At 47.4% G+C, this 17470-nt stretch overlaps 1 protein-coding gene across 3 annotated transcripts in view; it reads left to right on the forward strand.

The window, feature by feature from the left end:
- The window catches only part of NEXMIF (neurite extension and migration factor), a 171218-nt gene extending 154150 nt beyond the window's left edge, over nt 1-17068 (forward strand). For 2 of the 3 annotated variants that reach the window (XM_027696081.1, XM_027696082.1), the window contains exons 3-4: nt 1132-1256; nt 4886-17068. In XM_027696081.1, coding sequence (XP_027551882.1) covers nt 1181-1256; nt 4886-9174 — 4365 coding nt within the window. In that variant the 5' untranslated portion in view covers nt 1132-1180 and the 3' untranslated portion in view covers nt 9175-17068. The remainder of the gene's footprint in view (nt 1-1131; nt 1257-4885) is intronic. The other variant, XM_027696083.1, reaches the window with a different exon arrangement.
- Nucleotides 17069-17470: the final 402 nt, after the last annotated feature.

A 17470-nucleotide genomic window follows, 5' to 3' on the forward strand; every position in this document is an offset into this window, starting at 1 on the left:
ATTTCACGTTAATTAAGAGGACTCCACTGCAAATCTGAATATGAATGAAGTTTGGCTGCTGAACCCCAGGGCAGTGAGTACTGTGGGAACAGCAGACATTGACAAATGTTGATTAAAAAAAAAAAACAAACAAAAAAACCCCAGAAAAACACCTAAACCAGTGCTTGAATCTTGTACCTGTTCTGTGAGAGAGAAAAAATTGAGTTTGAGTTGCCAGAAGGAAATAAAATAGATTTTGACTTGAATTTGTAGTCAAAGAGGTGAAATTCTGTCTATCAGAGCACTGATGAGGGTCCTGTGCCACCAGAGCCCAGGGTTCAGACATCACTCTGTCACACCTGCTCCCTCTCCACAGGCAGGGTTTCAGTGGGTGGGGGGATCTTCACTGGAGGACGGGGAAAATTCTGGGCTTGATCCTGATCTCATTGCTTTGATGAAGTCCCATCAAGTCCAGTCAGCCTTGACTGGTGGTCATTCACTTGAGGTGGAGCTTCACCCTATGGGGACACTGCAGGCAGTTGTAGGGGCCTGGGGAATGAGGCTTCTGAGGGTGGAGCTCTCATGATGAAGAGACTAGAAATATTTTTTCCCCAACACCTGTTTTTTGGAGGGAGTTTTTCATAGCTGGCAGCACTTGGCAGAGCGGTAGCTGAGAGCTAGGGCAAGCAGTTGTCACTTGGGTGTCTGTGTTTCTCTTCCAACTCCAGTGCAGAGTTGCTGTTGATGAACTGGGGTGAGTCCTCCTCTCTTCATCTCTGCACTCATCCGTCTGGAGATGGGTGAGCCCACCTGGCTGGACGGGGCTGATGTGCCTTTGCAAAGCGGTTTCAGGCGATGTGAAAGGTGCTGCAGAGGTGCCAAGCACTGCCCCACCTTCTAGGGAAGAACTTAGGGGGAGGAAATGTTGATACACAACATTTTAACTTTGCTGGAATACACTGGACTTGGCTTTTGGAGTGGAAAGTGACAATCCGAGAGCCTAAATCAATCGGATTTGTCCTCTTAAGAAGGGTAGGGGCAGCATGTGAGGTGGTGTGGGGGTGTTTTATTGTTGTTATTTTTTTATTCACGGTTCCTTGAGCCGGTCCTGGGAATTGCACTGACTGTGGTTATGTTTCTGGAAATGTGCAGGTTGGCCAGATGCAGTGGGGCATGGAGTGAACAGAAAGAGGTTAAATTGATGGATGACCAACAAGAGCAGGATTGTGCCTCAGAAGACCAAGAAACTATCCTGATTAATGGGGTGAAAGAAAATGGTAAGGAACTTAATTACGGTACATGAGGGAGCAGCGACAACTTGCAAGCCAACTTATTTTCTTAATTCCTTCTGTGTGTTTAATTTTAGCAGTTTGTGGGTATCTCTGCAATGTGGAGCAGTGAGGTAAATGGGTGTTTTCTGCACAGGTGTCACTCCTGCCATGAATCTACACCTTTTTAGGTCTTAACAAGTACTGCTTTTGCCCATGCATTGACGTGGCTGGAAATGTTTCTGTGCACATGCAGTTTGAATTAGAGACTTTAGTTTGGTTTCTTAGGGGGAAAAAATCATCCAGGAGTCTGTAGCCCCTGTGTATGTTGGGAATCTTTCCCTCTCTCAGCAGTTATGAACCCATTACCCAATATTAGCAAAATTTAACTGGAGGATACTTAGTCCCTACAAGCTGGGGCCAATTACAGATTGGGTGGAAGAAGCAAACCAGGATGGTTTGTTTCCCATGGAAAGGCAAGCTTGACTTTTGTGTTCCCATAACCTCTCTTCTGCACACACACTGGTGCCACTGGCCACACTGATGCCACGGGGAGCCACCAAGTCATTCCAGCTGCCACCAGCATTGGAGAGGAAGGATCAGCCCCTTCCAGCAGCCTGCCCAAAATGCCCGACTTTGTATCTATTCCATCAATTCCAGACTTGCTTTCAAAATAACTAATCAGAAGTAACAGTGCTCAGCTGTCTGAAACCCTGATTGAAATAAATGTGCCTCTGAGCAGTTTCTCAGGTCATGTGGACTGTAGTCACTGGCCACAGTAAATGCAGAGGGGAGACAGAGCCTGACATTTTCACTCTCCCAGCACGTTTTATGCTTAATTTCATGGCTTTTTACATTTTCTGTTTGCCTATAAATCTTGAGATGTATATTTATTTATATATAAATTTGATCCTGTTAGATATCAAGGGTCGTCTGACACATTGTACGTTCAGATCCTTCTGTCAGCTTCAAACAAGGTGTGTGGAGACAAATGTTGTTCTTGTCCATTACCAAAAACCTGGAGCAACTCCAGACACACAGGTGTCCGTGGGGAACCTGCAGCACGTGCTGGTGGTGTAATTTGGGAGGTTTCTGTCTCCTTCCTGACTACACACAGTAAATCCACAGCTGCTGGAGCTGCTGAAGCTGCAAGGGGATTTTCTAGCCATGATCTCCTTCTCTGATCCCATGGACAGTAAAATCAGTGCTTCCCTGCTCAGTAAGGAGGGAGGGGTGATTTCAAGAACCTGATACCACATCCATGGTATTCAACTAAACAGGACTTAAAAAGTGCTTTAATAAGACATAGAATCACAGAACAGTTTGGGTTGGAGGGGACCCTAAAGCCCATCCAGTCCCACCCCCTGCCATGGGCAGGGACACCTCCCACTAGCCCAGGTTGCTCCAAACCTCATCCAACCTGACCTTGGACACTTCCAGGGATGGGGCAGCCACAGCTTCTCTGGGCAACCTGTGCCAGGGCCTCCCCACCCTCACAGGGAGGAATTCCTTCCCAGTATCCCATCTAACCCTGCCCTCTGGCAGTTTAAACTTCCAGTTTAAACCTTGGTGTGTAGGAGTTGCTGCTGAATCCAAAGCAGTGAGCCAGCACTCTGGTGCCACCACCTCCCCTTGCCCATGTGCTTTTGGGTGGATGTTGAGTTAAACTGGGAAGAGTGTTTTTGCCTCTCAGCTTTCTCTGTGTGAACTGTACCCTTTTGGAGCATCAGCTGAACATACGCCTGACTTCAGACCGATACGGAGCCCTAGAAAACCAAGTTTTGGCATTTGTATTTCAAAAGAGTTAAGTTCACTCACAACAGTATAAACCTAAAGAAACGCCCAGAGACAGTTTATTTTATATAATAGCAGCTCTGCCTATTGACTGCAGCATTCCAGATTGAATTTCAGCTTTTTGCCTCCCCCTTCTTTGAGTCTTACAGCATTCACAGACATTCTTCTTTTATCCTCAAATTTTCCATGCTTCCTGTCAGCTCCAAGCTGATTTTTATTTTATTTTACTTCTGAAGTGGAACTGCACTGGTTAATTTGTTTTGGTGCTTAAGGAAAAAGATACCACCTCTGCATTTCTCATCTGAAAACTGGTGGGAGGGACTCAAAAATCAGATTTCTTATTTCTTTTTTTTTTTTAACCCTTTCAAGCAAGCCAGTCTGGTCTTTTACAAGTCTTGCATGTTGAAGATGCTTACATTGCACTTCTGGTTGGATTTATGGAGTCTTTGGAAAGTGGTTTAAAGTCCTCAGAGCACTGTGTGGTTCTGGTTGCAGCTTGTACTTTGTTTGGGCTTCACTGGTGGGTCCATCCCTAAGGCCCCCACAGCACAAAACTGCTTTGGGGATGGGATTGGGGGTTTTCTGATCTCCTCTAAGTTTTACACTTGGCACAGGCAGGAATCCTACTCCTTCCGTCACATCCCGTTCCTTTCCATCCTGCCCACTTGCTCTGCTTGGTGGGTTTTCCATCTGTGTGCCTACACAGACCTTCCCTTCCCAGAGGGGAGAGATTCAGAAGACTTGCTTTCCTTTGAGTTGGGAATAAAAGCACTTGTGGAGGGGTTGCAGCAGCCAAATCCCTTTGGATACCCCATTTAATGCCACATCCTGGTGCTCCGGTTGTGGTTTAAAGCGTTTGTCCCTCCTTGGAAAGCCTCTTTGCTTCCATTCTCCCGCCTCTGCCTTCAGTGGAGCCACCAAAAAGGAAAGACTAGTCATGACAAAGGCTCCGGGCTCGGAGTCGGCACGGGTCTCTGGCTGGGATGAATGCACTCATTGGAATATATTTTTTTAATACAGAGATATCAGAGTGTGTTCGTGGATGAAAAGACGTCATATTTAAATTTCAAGGGTCATATCATCCGTTGAGCCAGAAGTCAGATAAAAGTACATTCATAACTTTATTCTGCCATAAAAGAGCCGACGAGGTAAAACTACAAAAATCCTTAGGTTAAAAAAAATCCTTACATTATTAGAAAGGCATTTTTACAGATTAGGGAAGAATGGCAAAACTCACAATAACTCTAACAATAATTGCTTTAAACTCTGTGTTATCTTCTGCCTTCCCTTGGCGTGGACAGTGACAAAAAGACTGCTGGGTTTTTAAAATCAGCTGTAACTTTCTGTCTCTGGAGCAGAAATGCAGCTCAGGTGTGTGTAAGCTCAGGCAGCACAGGGGGGATGCTTTGTTTCTTTAAGAATCTTATTTTTCTGTTAATTTTTTTCAATGTTAATGGGAACATTTTTATTAGGCTTGTTTTGTTTTTTAATAACCTTGTCAGGTTTGAGAGGCAGTATCCAGGTAACGGTATGAATACGAGGAGGGAAGAGTGGATGGGTTGGGTTTTTCAAACGTACTCTTGTACCTCTTCCAGCTGGCTGCAGAGGGGAGCATGTTTACCTCTCCCTTCCACGCACATCACCACGTTAATTGGATCCGGGAGGGAAGGACTGCACGCTCGTGGGAAGGGCGTGTGCTGCTTCCCAAAGGAGCAGTCGGGAAAAGTCACCGCCAAACGCTGGGAGAAGGGGAGCGGGGTGGCAAACCCGAGCAGACCCACAAGGGTAGTAACCCCTCTCTCTTTCTCTTGCTTTCCTCCCTCCCTCTTCCTTATTCCCCCCAGAGTCACACGCCCTGGGTGGCGATGAGAGGCCTTGCAGCGCCGCCGAGGCCGCGGTGCCATTCCCAGCCCTGACCGCGGCGCCGAGGGAAAGCCACGCGTGCCACCGAGCCCTGCCGGCCAAGAAGCCCTGCCTGCTGAGCCCCCCGTCGCCGCTGCGGCTCACAGATGTCCCCGAGCACGCCTCGGATGACTCCTCCGCCCACGCCATCTCCCTCACGTCCTGCGTGACCAAGGGCATGAGCTCCTGGTCGCTGCCGGGCGACTGCGAGAAGGCTCCGTTCACCATGATGGAGCCTGGAGGGATGTCGGCGCTGACGGGAGACTGCCTGATGCAGCCGAGCCGGACCTGTCTGGGCTGCTTTATTGAATCCAAGGACGGCATTGATGCAGAGCCGGGAATAAGCTTGAAAGTGGGGGATATAAATAGGGATTATGACACCTGTTCAGTCTCTGATATAGGGATTCACTGCATGAGCACAGGAGAAACCATGAGATATGGGGATCAACTGCTTTCAGACCAGCTTTTAAGCTTCCCTATGCATAAATCGAGGGCAGCGGACAAAAGAGATGCAGAAAAATCTGACAGTGATTCAGAGGACCCCACTCAGAAAAATTATTACGAGGGATTACTATTAGACAAATGCAATGGTGAGGAACCTTTACTAACAAATCCCAACCAGGAATGGGGCTATTTTGAATCTTTCATTAGTGAAAGTAAAATTGAGCTGCTTGACCTCTGCTCCAAAAATGAGCTTTCTGTGAATCTGTTTTCTGAGGAAGACGTGGATAATTACATGTTTGACGATGACGATTCCACCTTGGGAAGTGATGTCTGCTCCCTAAAGATTAGATACGAATCTTTCCAGGACAACGTGCGGGAGAAGACCACCACCCTCCAGGAGGATGCCCAGTTCAACTTCTTCCCCAGCGTGTTCAGCAACTGCACCAAAAGGGACAGCAGGAGCACCCTGAAAAGGGGGCCCAGCGGTGCCACTGACCCCTCTCAATTCAAATCTGAGGAAGGCATCATCTGGGGGGAGGAGGAGGAGGATGGCGAGGAAGAGGACGGTGAGGAGGAGGAGAAAGCTGCCTTAAATAAATCTTGCAACAGCACAGAGATGGTGCAGTACGTGGGCTCCAAGAGGAGCCACTTCTTGGACTCGGTGAATTCCACAGAGGACTCCGGGGAGTTCAGTGATGACAGCACTTGCACGGAGTCCTCCTACGACGTGCTGCGGGACATCAAGGACTGCAGCCGGTACCTGGCCCGGGACCACTCCGGCTCCTTCATCCAGCAGAACTACGGGTTGCGGGCAAAGAGGAAAGTGCGGTACAGCGACGACTACCTGTACGATGTGGACTCCATCGAGAACGAGAAGATCCTGGACAAGAAGGAGTGGCTCCCGGACGGGCCCAAGGAGGAGGACGATGACGAGTGGTGCCCCAAGAAACGGCGAAAAGTCTCTCGCAAAGAGCCCCCCGTGATCATCAAGTACATCATCATTAACAGGTTTAAAGGGGAGAAGCATATGCTGGTGAAGCTCAGCAAAGTGGATGCCAACGAGACAACTGTTACTCTGAACGAGGAGCTGCTCAGCAAATACAAGAAGCTGGCCCCACTGAAGGGCTTCTGGCAGGAGAGGCAGCAGAGCCGGCTGGATTTGCTCAGATCGTCTCTCTACCACAAGCAGAATTTCTATCTTAACGGCTCAGATGCTTCGTTCCTCCCTCACCCACGGAAGCGAAAATGCAAGCTAGCAAACAGGCACCGGATTCAAAGAATTAAAGCCATCGAGCAGTCAGTGAACAAGCTGGGCTCTTGCTCCTCTGATCACAAGCAGCCTTGCAGCAGTAAGGAGGACGTGGGCCTGAAAGGGCTGCCGGCGTTAGCCATCGCCACCCCCAGCTGTGCCAACGGATTACACGTCCACGACATCACGGGCATCGCCACCGTGAAATGCAAATCGCAGGAACGGGAGCACAAGGGGACAGAAAGGAAAGTGCTCCGCAGGATCAAATTCAAAAGCGAGGCCAGGTTGAAGTGCAAGAAGATCAAAGCTGCTACCAGTACAGTGGAGGACTCCCCAGCCCTGGAAAACCAGGACTCTGCAGCGCATCTGAAGGACGAAAACAGTCCCTGTGCTTCAGACAGCTCCCATCTCCCAGAGTGCCACGAGGATAAGGTTGCTAAAAATTCTCCTTTCCTACCATCCACCTCCTCTTCAGACAAGCCTCTGCCATCTGCTAATATCACCACCAATGTACCCCTGATCCCCGGAGGGTATCTGCAGACGTTGTTAGATGCTTCGGATTTGTCGAGCAACACGAGTATCCCGTACTTCGCCCAGCACCCCTCCGAGCAGCCACAGCACCCGCTCCCCAGCATCATCCCGCCAGAGAAGCCCTTCCCGGCCCTGCAGCCGGCACAGAGCTGTGTGCTCTCCCCGCCCTCCGAGTCGGAGCTGCAACAGTCGCCCGGCCACTTGGAGATGGAGCAGAGCAGCTTCGGCAGCCTCTGGCCGGCCAAGGCAGGCAGTGACCGCCAGGACTTCCCCGGCGACCTCCCGGAGGCAGCCGGGCTGCCGGGCGAGTTCGGTGGCGGCGGCGCCCCAGGCACGGACGGGCTCCCTGCCTCTGGATACACTCAAGTCAATCTGAATAGCGGCAAATTGCTATACCAAAAAAATTACATGCCGGATAGCCAACAAGTGCAGTCTGATGATTCTTATCAGTCATGTCATTTTAATAATGGAGAGGGGCGCTTTCATTTCCAACGAGGTACACTAAGTACAGATGATGGCAGGCTCATTAGTTTTGATTCAGTGGGTTCATTGTCAGTTAGTTCTAGTAATTACAGTTCTTTAAGTTTAAAGTCTTGTGAAAAGGACGGCGAGGATGATATTAATGATGATTTCTTGGCCCACTGCAGTCCCAAGTTAGTGATCCAGCAGAGCATAGATGAAATCACCCCTTTGAAGGAGTCCACGGACCTTTTAGACATTTCCAACTTCACGCCTGATAGGTTCCGCCAGTCGTCGCTTTCGGAGATGTCCCCTCCGGACACTCCCAACCTGTCCCCGCAGATAGCTGGCTCCGATGCCAAGCCTCTGGGCACCCTGAAGGGCTTTCAGGAGAGCCCCCAGGCCGCCCTCAACAGCTCCGAGAAGGTCAAGTGGAACTGTGGGGTCCTACAGACCGAGGATCAGGCAGATAATGGGTTTGCTTTAAATAATCACCAGTTCCAGTTCCATATGTTCAACGATGAAGATTCTGTCAGCCTTCTCGAAAAGAGTCCATGCTTGTCAACATTTAATGAGCCATCTGGTCAAATTAGCACCAATAGCAAAGTGTCAAAATCGAAGAGGAAAAGTTCATCCAGCAAGAATGTGGGTACAAACCAAAGCTCTTCCCAGAAAGCCACCCGGAAAAAATCGCCCAAAACCAACAAAGGAACTGATAAGCCGCAAGGGAAGAACTCCAGGCAGGCACCCAAATCCACCAGGAAAGGGAAAAACACGGTGGGAGTCAACGGCGAGAAGGTTCCGGCTGTTGGTGGCAGGGCAGTCCCTCAGCTGAGCACAGTGCCCACGGCCACCAAGGGCCTGGCCGAGGGCACTCAGCACTGCGGCCTGGCCGGGGTGAAGCTGGGCAAGCACAATGGGCTCTCCGGAGAGTGGGCACTGGGAAAAGAGGGGGGCACGGGCTGGTCAGAACCCAGCCTGGGCAGCGCCACCAGCCTCCTGGACGACGATCAGAGGGAGTTTGAGGAACCTTCCAACATCCTGTCCAACATCGCGTCGGGAATGGCCGATGTCCAGAGGTTTATGATGGCCTCCATCGAGCCCTTGTGGGGGCCTGTCGGCCACAACAGTGTTCCAGACATATTCCGGTCACCAGAGTCCAACAGCCTGAAACTGAAAACTCTTAAAATTTTGGCAGGGACGTCCCAAGAGTCGAAGAAGAAGGCGAACGGTGGCTCGCCGGGGGCGGCGAAGAACCACAAGTCAAACAACAAGGGCTCAAGCAAAAACAGCAAAGCCGCAACCTGCGACCCCGGTCGCCCCAACTGCTCGACCGGGTTCACCACGGACATTCACGCTCCCTTTTTTGATAAAAACTATAGTAACCTGAGCACTTTAGGCAATAATGGACCTACCCATAAAAAACTCTACCGTCATAAATCCAGTTCAAAATCACTGCGGGATGAGAACTGTAAAATCAAGCGGACGGACCGCGAACAGCCCCACAAGGACCCACCCGTGACAGCTGCTTTTGAGAAACTGAGGTAATGCTGCACCAAACTGGCTGGAATGCCCCTAACCTCCCTCCCACCTGCTAGGCCCGCTGTTCCTCAGTTTTTCCTTCCTGAAAGCAAAAGTTGCATGAAAAAAAAAAAAAAGACATTCCCCTTTTACAGTTTTGGTTGGTTTTGGTTTTGGGGTTGGTTTCTTTTTTTTTTTTTTGTTTGTTTGGTTTTTTATTATTATTTTTAAATGCATGAAAATACTTATGACTTGCAAGCTACCTAAAAGAATGACCAATTTTCTGGCTTGGCTGGGGTTAAAAAAACTAACAAGGCTACTCTTTTCTGCTGTTTGGCTTCTTCAGTTTTTAATTACTTATTTATTGGGGAAAAACAAAAACAAACAAAAAAAACATGATTACATGCTCTTTTTAATGATTTTGACGAGGAAAGACTTTTTTTTTTTTTTTTGGAACATTTTTTAAAAAAAAAACCACAAAAAAAAAAAAAAGAGGTTCTGCATCCAAAAGCCAAGATCTCGAAACTTAAAGGCTCTTTACTTTGCAAATGAGAACTCGTTCCTAATTGAGCTTCACGTGGCAATTTTTGAGTGCTTTCTGGCCCCCTCTGCTGTTGTATCTCCTAACCTGCATCATCTAAAGCTGCATCTTCTCTACCCGCCCGCCTTTAGCACGTTCACTCCGTCGTGGTGACTCCAGACGAGCTAACTAAGATGGCATCAAATGTTTGATTTTTTCCTGCAGGGAATCAGACTCCATTCTTCTTAAAGCAGAAACAACATTTTTGGGTTTTCCTGTATTTGAAGAAGAGACTCCCTTTTCTAGAAAGACGGTTGATGTTTGGTTCTTTTCTTACCATTTCTTTTTCAGTTGGGTTTGTTTTTTTTCCCGTCGGTTCCTTTTCGAAATCTGCCTTGTGGTCTGTTGAAATGTAAGTGCTGAAATGAAGAGTTTGAAATTGTGGGAATTTTATTATTTGAAAGCAAACCTAATCTGGTATTCTCTGTGAAAGACTGTTTTAAAAGTCATACTGTTGTACAGTAGTTTATGCACTATTACCCACAACAACAAAAAATTGTGCCAAACTATGAACAAGTGACTGTATTGTATATATTTTTACTTCTCTATCAACATTGGGTTGTGAGTGTTTTCTGCAGCTATGCCTTTTGGTTTTACTAGAAACATTCCAGTTGTTAAGTACTAACCACCCCCCTTCGAAAGCACCTGTAACTCACGATGAAAACGATCTTGTTCACTGATACAACTTACCAAAAGTTTTATGGACATGACTAAAAGTGTGCCAAATTTACTTACCTCATTTCATGGATTCACCCTGTGGTTTAAAGCTCATAAAGGGAAAAAAAAAAAAAAAAAAAAAAGAGAAAAAGCTAAAAAAAAGGGGGGGGGAGGAAAAAGGAACTTTGAAACCGATACTGGGAAATGGTAACATCCTCTCTTTGAAACCACGAGCGGATAAACTTAATAGTGAAATGTTGAGTTTCATTCTAGGAGAGAGTTGCAATGGTGGAGGAGTTCAGAAAACCACTGACGGTAAGTTTGCCAGGAACTCAAGTGTCTGCATCTAGAGACTACAGAACAGCTGCTTTTCAAGTATCTGTTTTCTTAAAGCAAAACCTGTAGCTGAAGATCATTTGAAATGCAAAGTTACATTGCTAATTCTTTGTATCTCAGTTTTATATATTTTATAAGAACCTGGGATAAATTCTAAAATAGGTATAAAAACAGAACTAATACATTTCATACATTGATTGCTATTTACTTTTCCTTTGAGTAGTTTCTTAAACATTTTCGATGCAGAGCCTGTCAGAAGTGCTCTCCCATCATAGCTTTGGTGTTTCCTCAGTGTCTAACCTTGCGATGCCAATATAGTTTGAACTTTCAAAAGCAAAGTAATTCATTTTAAATACAACTCTGAACCTTTTCTTTGATTCAGTTCATCAAAAAAAAAAACCAACGGAGCTATTTGTGATCTCACCGATCAGGGCCGGATCATCCATGACTGGACTTTATTAAGACAGCGTTAAGTATTGAATGCGAAATGTATTCTCAAAAGGCCTTATTTGTAACCCTACTCACCACACCCTCGCCCTCCACGAGAATAACGAACCCAACCAATTTCTATTTTCCTTGTGCAACTGAGAGCCTGTGAGTTTTGCTGCTGATTTCTTACGAAAAACCTTGATATGCAAGAGCCCTGCGAACTGGGAGTGATTGGGAGCAGAGGGATGCGAGGCTTGGACACGATATGCAATAGAAAACGGATGAGGAAGAGGAGCCTTAATAAAGCAGTGGGACAGATCACGTTGCCGATGTCGTCACGAGCAGAGATGGTGTCCCACGAGGGCAGGACTAGGCTCAGGTTTCCTTACTAGGAGGTTTGTTTCCGCCCACGTGCAAGGCAAAGCAGCAGAATCGGTTGAAGTTAATTTAGCAAAAAAACCAGAGCGAGCACTCGTAATCAAAGTGGAGATGCAGTGTTGTTTTGAATCAAAATGTTTCCAGCGCTTGCAGGTCTTGAGGTGTAGCTGAGGCTCAGCTCTGTGATCCCAAAGAGAACAGCTCGGCAGTTGTGTTGTGCTTTGTTTAACAGATGAAAGAAAGAACTCTGAAAAAAAAATAGTAATTAGAAGCCCCATCCTTTAAGTTCATTTTTTTCTTGGAATAAATGCTGGCGTTGCCCGGAGTGAGTTGCTCTGGATGAGAGTGGTCCCTGGGTATCTCACAGGGTGCAGCATCCCACCCCAGCTCTGGCTCCAGGAGGGAGATCCAGAAGATGCTCAGGATTTATTTTGGAGACAAGAGCTGAGTTAGGGCTCCATCCCTGGGCGCTGGGCTTGCCTGCAGCCACCACGCTCTCCCCACTTCCCCAGCAGCTCTTTTCTATTCGTAGGCTCATCAGATACTACAAGCTCCAGCCACTGCTGTGGTGTTGGCACATCCCTTTTTTTCAGCATTTGTCCCACGTGCTGCAGGATGAGGGGCTGGCAGCTCCCTTCTTTCAGATGTTCTGGCTGCTGCTTTTACAGAGACAGGTGAAGTCCAGGGCTGGGATGTGGCACAGACCTCCTTTTTCACCCAAAACCATCATTTGAAAGCACATTTCACCTGGCCTGCACTGTGCTTGTTATGCTTAATGTTATGAATATGGGACTTGTAATAAAACACCTTGTACAGGACTGGATAGCAATATTTATTGCATTTGAGAAGTGTGCAATAGGGCATGAAGATCAGGCATAAAACATATCGACTATTTTATATCTATCGTCGATCCATGAAAACCCAGCTTGGTGTTTCAGGACGATGTTAGTCACAAATACCAGCTGCCTTGTTGCTCTCTCTTTTATTCCTGCCGCTCTGATTTCACTGCCATCTTTGGTGGTCATCCCATCTCCACCCCAAAAATCTCTGTTAATCAGCCTGGGTCCCTCATGGTGTGGCACTGGCCCTTCCTGGGTTTTGAAAAAGTCATCCCTCTGCTACTTGACCCCAAAATTTGGAAATTGTCCTGAGCCAACCATTTACCCTCTTGCCTTTTGATCTTCGTGGAATATTTGGGTTGAAAGGGTCCTTTAAAGATCATTTAGTCCAACCCCCGCTGTAATGAACAGGGACATCTTCAACTAGACCAGGTTCCTCAGAGCTCTGTGTGACTGACCTTGAATGCTCCCAGGGCCATCCCTGGCAGTCACAGCTTCTCTGGGCAACCTGTGCCAGTGTTTCACCACCCTCATAAAAAATTTCTTTCTCAGGTCCTTCTCGGCAGGGCTGCTCTCAATCCCTTCATCCCCCAGCCTGTGTGGATCCCAGGGATTGCCCCATCTCTGCTGCAGCACCTCTTATTTGGCCGTCTTGAACCTCATGAGTTTCCCATGGGCCCCCTTCTCGAGCTTGGCCAGGTTCCTCTGGCTGTCACTCCGTCCCTCAGGTGTGTCAACCACACTGCTCAGCTTGGTGTCCTCTGCACACTTGCTGAGGGTGACTCATTCCCACTCTCTGCATCATTGGTGAAGATCCTGAACAGTACTTGTCCCAGTATGGACCCCTGAGGGACACCACTGGTCACTAATATCCATATGGACATTGAGCTGTTGACCACTACCCTCTGGGTGTGATCATACAACCAATTCCTCGTCTTCTGAACAGTCCATCCATCAAACTCATCTCTCTCCAGTTTAGAAAGAAGGGTGATGTGGGGGACTGTTTAAAGGCTTTACAGAAGTCCAGATAAATGACATCTGTAGCACTTCCCTTGTCCACTGATGGAGTCACCCCCATCAGAGAAGGCCACTGGGCTGGACAGGCAGGACTTGCCTGTGGTGAAGCTGTACAGGATGTCCCAAATCACCTCCTTGTCCTCCAGGAGCCTCAGCAGAGCTTCTGGGAGGGTCTGTTCCATGATCCTCCCAGGCACAGAGGTGAGGCTGACAGGTCGGTTCCAGGGTCCTACTTTTTATGCTTGTTCAGAATGGGTGCAGTGTTTTGCTTTTCCCATTCTCCACGACTTCACCTGACTGTCATGACTTTTTAGATACCATGGAGAGCTACTTGGCAGCTACATCAGCCAGTTCCCTCAGGACTGTGGGATGCATCTCATCAGGTTCCATAGACTTATGTACATTCAGGTTCCTCAGGTCATCACAAACTTGATCTTCTCTCACAATGGGAGGGACTTTGCTCTTGCAGTCCCTGTCCTGTGGTTCATCCACTCAAGGATGGTGGGAAGAGAGGTTGCCTCAGCCTTCTCATCTGTTGGTACCCGTTTGCCAGTCATGTTACACCTTCTTTGACCCTTCCTTTTCAGTCTGTAGAAGCCCTTCCTGTTATTCTTTACATCTCTTGCCAAGTTCAGCTCCATCCGCACCTTGGCTTTCCACACCCCATCCCTACACAACCTGGAAGCATCCCAATACTCTTCCCAGGATACCTGTCCCTGCTCCCACTGCCTGTGCATTTCCTCTTGCCCTTCCGTTGGGACCAGCAGGTCCTGACTCAGCCATGCCAGTCTCTTGCCTGCTCTGCCCAATTTCTTACACCTGGGGATTGAGAGCCCTTGTGCTCTAAAAACGTCCTGAAAGATCTGCCAGCTCTGTTCTGCTCCCTTGTCCCTGGGGGCAGTTTCCCAGGGGATCCTGTTGACTAACTCCTTGAAGAGCTGGAAGTTTGTTTTCCTAGAATTCATCACCACCTGCCTATCGCTACCTCAAGGTTTTCATCACTCCCCACCTTTGCCTTGTCCCTTACTGTACAGGCTCTTATTTTCCATTTGCCCTTCTTGGTGCATTTTTGTTTCTCGTGGCGCATCTCACAGCTGTGGCAGGACTGGGAGGTGGGTCCCATCCATCCCTGCCCACCACCCCCACGCCCCAGGGCTCCCTGTGCCTGCCTGCACTGGCTCCCCTCTCGGCCCATCCTCTTGCCTGGTCCCAGTGAAACTTCCATCCTTCTCACACCTTCAAGTTGGGCTCCTGGCTGGGGCAACAAAGCCAAGCCACACAAAAGATGTTTATTCTGCAGCATCTTTTCTACTTTATCTCATTCCACTTCTACTCCGACGTGTCCCACTGAGCACTGGTGTGGGCAGCGCTGCTCTTCTGAGTTTGGGGGACTTAAGATTGGCAGTGACATTAAAAAGCAGAAACCATCTGCTTCCAAAGCATGGTCATAAAGTCTGTCCAAGAGGAGAACAACACAGGGCAGCACAGCTCGAGCCCTTGGCTCTTGCCCACCTCGGAGCTGGAGCAGGAGCTGCCTGCGAGCAGGGCAAGGCGGCACTCCCCGCTGTCCCACGCGGTGTGGCTCTCCCGGGGTCTGGGAAAGGATCCGTTCTCTGTGCTGGGCAGAGATGTCCTGCAGAACAAAACCCTGCAGCAGCTGAGCAGGAGCCAGCCCACCCCACAGCCATTGTTTGCTGGACACACTTGCATAGAGAGGTTTTGTAAATAGAAAAATATCACTGATGGGGATCCAGTAAAAACCTATTGGGTTTTTATTAAAAAAAAAATCTTACCAGGTTTACATCTTGCTTTTCTTTTTCTAAGCATAAGAGGGTGGATGTTTTTGAAAAATGTCTTGAGAATAATGACTTGCAGACCAGAGGTAGCCAGGCATTTTGGGAGGAGGATGACGAGAAGGAGGGCAGGGGCAGCCACAGGGCTGTCCCAGCCACACTGTGCCATCTGACAGCTTGGAAAGGAAAAGCCAAGGCTGGCTCAGCCTGGCCGTGGTTGCTTTGAGAAACCATTGTTGCTCTGTTTGCTCTTTTAAAAAGTCAGGATTGCTGTTAATTTTTTGGCGTTATGGCTCAAATGAGCCATGAACCAAAATAAAGATGTTTGAAGCATCGTCATCCTTTACCTGCTGGACCACGTTCTTTCCCTAAGCTCCCGATCTAGCAAAGCACTTAGGTGGGAGCTTGCTCCCAGGGCTCCCGCTCCACAAGTGCTTTCCTGGATGGCTGGTGATGTCAAATCCCAAGAAAAACTCCCTAGAAGTCAGTGTAAGTGAGAAGAGATTCAGGTGTGTGGACTTGGGTTGGTGCAGGATCAGGCCCTCGGTCTTTTCTCAACTCAGTGTGTTGGATTTGCCTGTGCAGCTCCCAGGGGGCCCAGTGGAGGTTGCAGGTTCAAGCCGCTGACATCTGTCTGAGAATGTGCCTCTTTAGCTCTTCAGCGTGTGAAATAATGCAAAAAAAAAAGAAAAATATATAAAATAAACAAAGTACAATGTCTGTGGTAGAAGCAAGGCTTTTCAAATCTGTTTCTCAGGTAAACAAGTGACACTAATGACAGTGGAGTAACAGCCATCTAAGGGAATTGGGATGTGAAGCAGGAGGATTCCCTCCATCTCGCAGGACGCTTGGGTTGCCAGACACGTTTACTGAGCCTTTAAACACTTGGTGCAAAAGGAAACGAGAAATCAAATTGGTCTTTTCACTACCCTTCACTAGCTAGACAGACAGACATCCACTTCAAAAGCACAAAGGGAAGACTTAAACCTAGACTAAACCACACACACACAAAAAAGAAACCAAGGTACCAGTGAAACTCCTTTTGTCTCTTACTCCCGGTGGGAAGCAGGGTAGAAATCCAAGGAGCTGCTCTGTTCCGCTGCCCCGGTGCCGGCCGGGCGCCTCGACTGCTGCCTCCAGAGATGTGAATGTACTGCTCCTTGAGTCCCTTCCATAGAACTAGAGGCACCTCGTTAGGAAGTTGCTCCTGTTTTATGGTGCTAAAGAAAACTTTTATCCCCCCCTTGAGCATTTAAGAACTATTAAATGGCCCTTTTTATGAATGTAACATATCCATTTCTGTTCCACATTTTACACTGCAATTTTAACATGTTTGGAAATGATTTGCCTTTTTTCTTTTAGAATAAGCTTTATAAATATTCTGTAGAGTCAATTGAAGTATAATTCTTAAGGATCACTCTAAGACGCCTACAAAATCTTGTATATTTTTAAGTGTGCCAATTTGTAAAATATTTTGTAAGTGTATATTTTTCTTAGAAAAGTGCTGTGAAGTGTTTGTATGTGTGAGGTTTCCCTTTTTTTGCACCTTCGGGTGTTAATAAAAGGATGTATACTTAAAAGTTTCTGGTTTTAAAAACCAAAATACAAAGAAAAAAATTAAACTTTTGTTGGGAATTTTGTAATAAAAAGAAATGTTGTGAAAGAGTGTAGTGATATTGTGTAAAGGAAACTGGAAAATTTGTGAGCGCTTTGCTGTTTTATAGATCCTCTTGTAAATTATTCTTGTAATATTTTGGGTTTTGTTGTTCTTGTTGCAAAGGTTTTAAATATTTGTGACTGACTCTGTATGGTGAAAACGTCATATTGTTAACTTGCTGAGTTTTGTTATATTGTTTATGGAATAAATAAAAAAATTAAAAATCTCATTTTAAGATCATGTATGAAGAAGAAATTAAAACTCCATTTATTGAATATTAGGAATCGGTTTTTAATTGAGAAATGGAAACTTCAAGTCAACACAGAGTTAACACTTTGCCTTCCCAGGGCGCAGAGATGGGTTTGGGCTTGTCGGAAGGGGAGGCTCTTCCCAGCCCTCTGTGCTGGGGGAGTGGATTCCCCATCCTGGCAGAATCCCAGCAGTGCCAGGAAGCACCCCCAGACTGGCCTTTCCCTGGGAAGGAGCAGGTGGGTGCAGTGAAATGCCACTGTTTTCATTTTCTTATAGAAAAGGTATGTGTTTTAAAAATGACTGTTCCTTTCATTAGCCCTCAGTGTTGATAGCAACAATGTGGAGGGAGGAGAGGCATTAGTTCAGGCTGGGGTGTTCCAAGCCC

This window comes from Neopelma chrysocephalum, unplaced genomic scaffold (assembly GCF_003984885.1).
Source record: "Neopelma chrysocephalum unplaced genomic scaffold, ASM398488v2 Primary Assembly neopelma1_105, whole genome shotgun sequence".
Lineage (NCBI taxonomy): Eukaryota > Metazoa > Chordata > Aves > Passeriformes > Pipridae > Neopelma > Neopelma chrysocephalum.